Source organism: Psammomys obesus, unplaced genomic scaffold, assembly GCF_907164565.1.
Source record: "Psammomys obesus unplaced genomic scaffold, mPsaObe1.curated_primary_1811, whole genome shotgun sequence".
Taxonomy (NCBI): domain Eukaryota; kingdom Metazoa; phylum Chordata; class Mammalia; order Rodentia; family Muridae; genus Psammomys; species Psammomys obesus.
The window spans coordinates 15,240,193-15,242,795 of NW_026592118.1; the positions used below are offsets into that span (position 1 = coordinate 15,240,193).

The window sequence follows — 2,603 nt, forward strand, 5'->3', positions numbered from 1 at the left end:
GATGATGATGATGATGATGATGATGATGATGATGATGATGATGATGAAGTCAGTTGGAGAGGATGGTAAATCCTTGATTGTGGTTGTATTGACTCGGAAAGCCTTGTTATCGATGATCTTGTTTCTATGAAGGCTCCTCCAACAATGATGTGGTGTTGAGGCCCCATGCAGCATACTCTGAGGGATCCCAGGTCAGGGCCTCCTGCGGGCTTGCAGCCAAGTGTGCCTGTCCTGTTCCCCAGCACTTAGAGGCTAGTGGACCCTGATGGACAGCAGGGCAGGAGGACTGTGTGGCGATCACAGCCACATGGTACAAGGCATCATGAGCATGATAGTTACTCTTTGCTCTAAGGAATAGCATCACCCCACTTTATAGAAGGGAGACAGGGTTAGTTGGGGTAGATCACTTGCCCAGAGTTTTCCAGGCAAAACCAGACTGTGAATCTACGATTAGCTGATGCCTAATGCAAGCACTTTTAGCCAGGCAGTGTATTATTTAATCTCTTCTAAACACGCTGTTTCCTTCACCAAGAGGTATTGCACTGTGACTCTTTAGATTTTTCTGCTCCTGCTAATTGGGAACAGGGCTTCTCTGCCCCTGAGAGCTCAGGCTGCACCAAAGCTTATTTTGAAACAAGTTGTTTGATGTGATTACAGGACAAAGAAGAAAATGCTAATAGACGGGAAATGTTTTATGCCCGAAACTGAGTATTGTAGAGTCGTAGCAGCCACGGCAACCCTTCGCTTAATTACCTTTGTTCCCTGTTTCAGTACTGGCAGTCATTATGGTCATAATAGAATACTTACATCTTTACATATATTAGATTGACTAGTTCAGATGCAGTGCTTTGAGGCCTTTTCCACATGCTGAAGATTAGACTTTAGGTGAATATGGTCATTGTCAGTCAAGTCAGCATTTAGTGGGGGGACTGTACATTGTGGAGAAGGCATTACGCTCAACAACAGATTCCTGATGTTGCTCCATAGTTCCTGGGAGGAGGAATTAATATTTAGAAATACGTGCAGTGATCATCTATAGTCAAATAGGTTTCCTCGCAGGAAAGAGTAGAAATTATAACTGTGACCTCTCCTCTTTGTGGCGCATCAGGTAGAGTTTTTTATTTCTCCCCAAAGAACCTATGCATTATAGAACATGTGAAGCCCAAGCACCAGTGGTGTGTGTATAGTTACTGGAGCAGAAGGTGCTGCAGTAGGGAATAGAAACTAAAAGGCCCTGTTCCTCTGAGAGCAAATATTAAAATCTTGAAAGAATTATTTATGGAAATTAAAACAGAGCCGACATATTTGTGACCAAGTGCTTCGTGTTTCGTGAGTGTTGCTTTCTAAGACTGCGCTGGTAATGTTCTCGGGTTTCCCAGTTATGCTGCTATCTTTTACATGACGTCTTTCTCCCTGTAGTTTACATAGGTCCATCGTGTCTCAAATTCTGTTCCGGCCGAGGACAGTGCACTCGACATGGTTGCAAGTAAGCATTTGAAAATAGTACGAATGGTTGTCCCTTTGGTATACAGCATTGCGTATTGAGGCTGCAAGCCCTCTAAATGTGTTTAATATTCAGCTCTAGAATCTGAGTCATTTTTAAAAACCAAATCAGGATACTTAAAATGGAATTGTTGTATGTATACCTGTATATGACGTGTATATGATATGTATATATCACTCTCTGCCTTATTGCTTTGAGACAGGATCTCTCGCTGAACCTAGGACTAGGCTAGCAGCCAGCAAGCACCAGAGACCCTCTTGTCTCTGCTCTCCATATCACTGGGGCAGTCATGCCTGGCTCCCTCTCTATGTGCCCCAGCAATTTGACTCAGATCCTCATGCTTGCACAAGAAGCACTCTTGCCCATTGACCCATCTTCTCAGTCCACAAGATTTGATTTAAATGTAACAAGTGCAATGCAGAAGTAAAATTAATTGATAAATTTATATTGGGCTAAATTTTTTTTAAAAAAAAATGTAGTATTCCCCATGTAAATTTGTAACAAATTCAAATTCCTCACAGATGGATAGTTAGCTTTTCTGTGTGCTTTATAGAGCGATGGTGCTGAGTGTGATGTCTGAAATAATACCCTAATCAGGTAATAGCCACTTACTACCAATGAGCTGTGTTATATTAATACCAAGAACAGATTGTCACATTCATTATGTCATTCCTGAATTAAAATTTAATTTTAAATCTCTCGTGAATTCCTGAAACCACAAGCCATCTCTTCCATATAGATAGTTTGCAGCACCTCCAAAAAAAAAAGTCATTAATTGGGCAACTAATTACTGAGTAGACAATTTACAAAAGGAGCTTTGAGCCTGCTTATATAGAAACTGTGAGACAAACAATTGTAAACACTGGGATTAGGGTGTCAGGTTAATTTTTAAAACTGTTTGATCGAATAGACTTAACAAAGAGATCACTCTGTACAATTAAATATTTTATGAGGCATGTGAAGAATTGAAAAGCTTCTGTTTGTATTTCAAAACTGAATGTGAATGTCTGTTTTTTATTGGGGTGCGGTGTCATGTGAGGTGTGTGTGAGTTTTCAACTGTGTGGATGTGTGTGAGTGAGAGTGTGTGTGTGTGTGTGT

The 2,603-nt window shown here is 40.9% G+C and overlaps 1 protein-coding gene across 1 annotated transcript in view; it reads left to right on the plus strand.

The window, feature by feature from the left end:
* Positions 1 to 2,603, plus strand: part of Reln (reelin) — a 423,857-nt gene that overhangs the window by 292,517 nt on the left and 128,737 nt on the right. Inside the window, exon 17 of the mRNA XM_055612891.1 lies at positions 1,420 to 1,486. Within this exon, the coding sequence (XP_055468866.1) occupies positions 1,420 to 1,486 (67 nt within the window). The remainder of the gene's footprint in view (positions 1 to 1,419; positions 1,487 to 2,603) is intronic.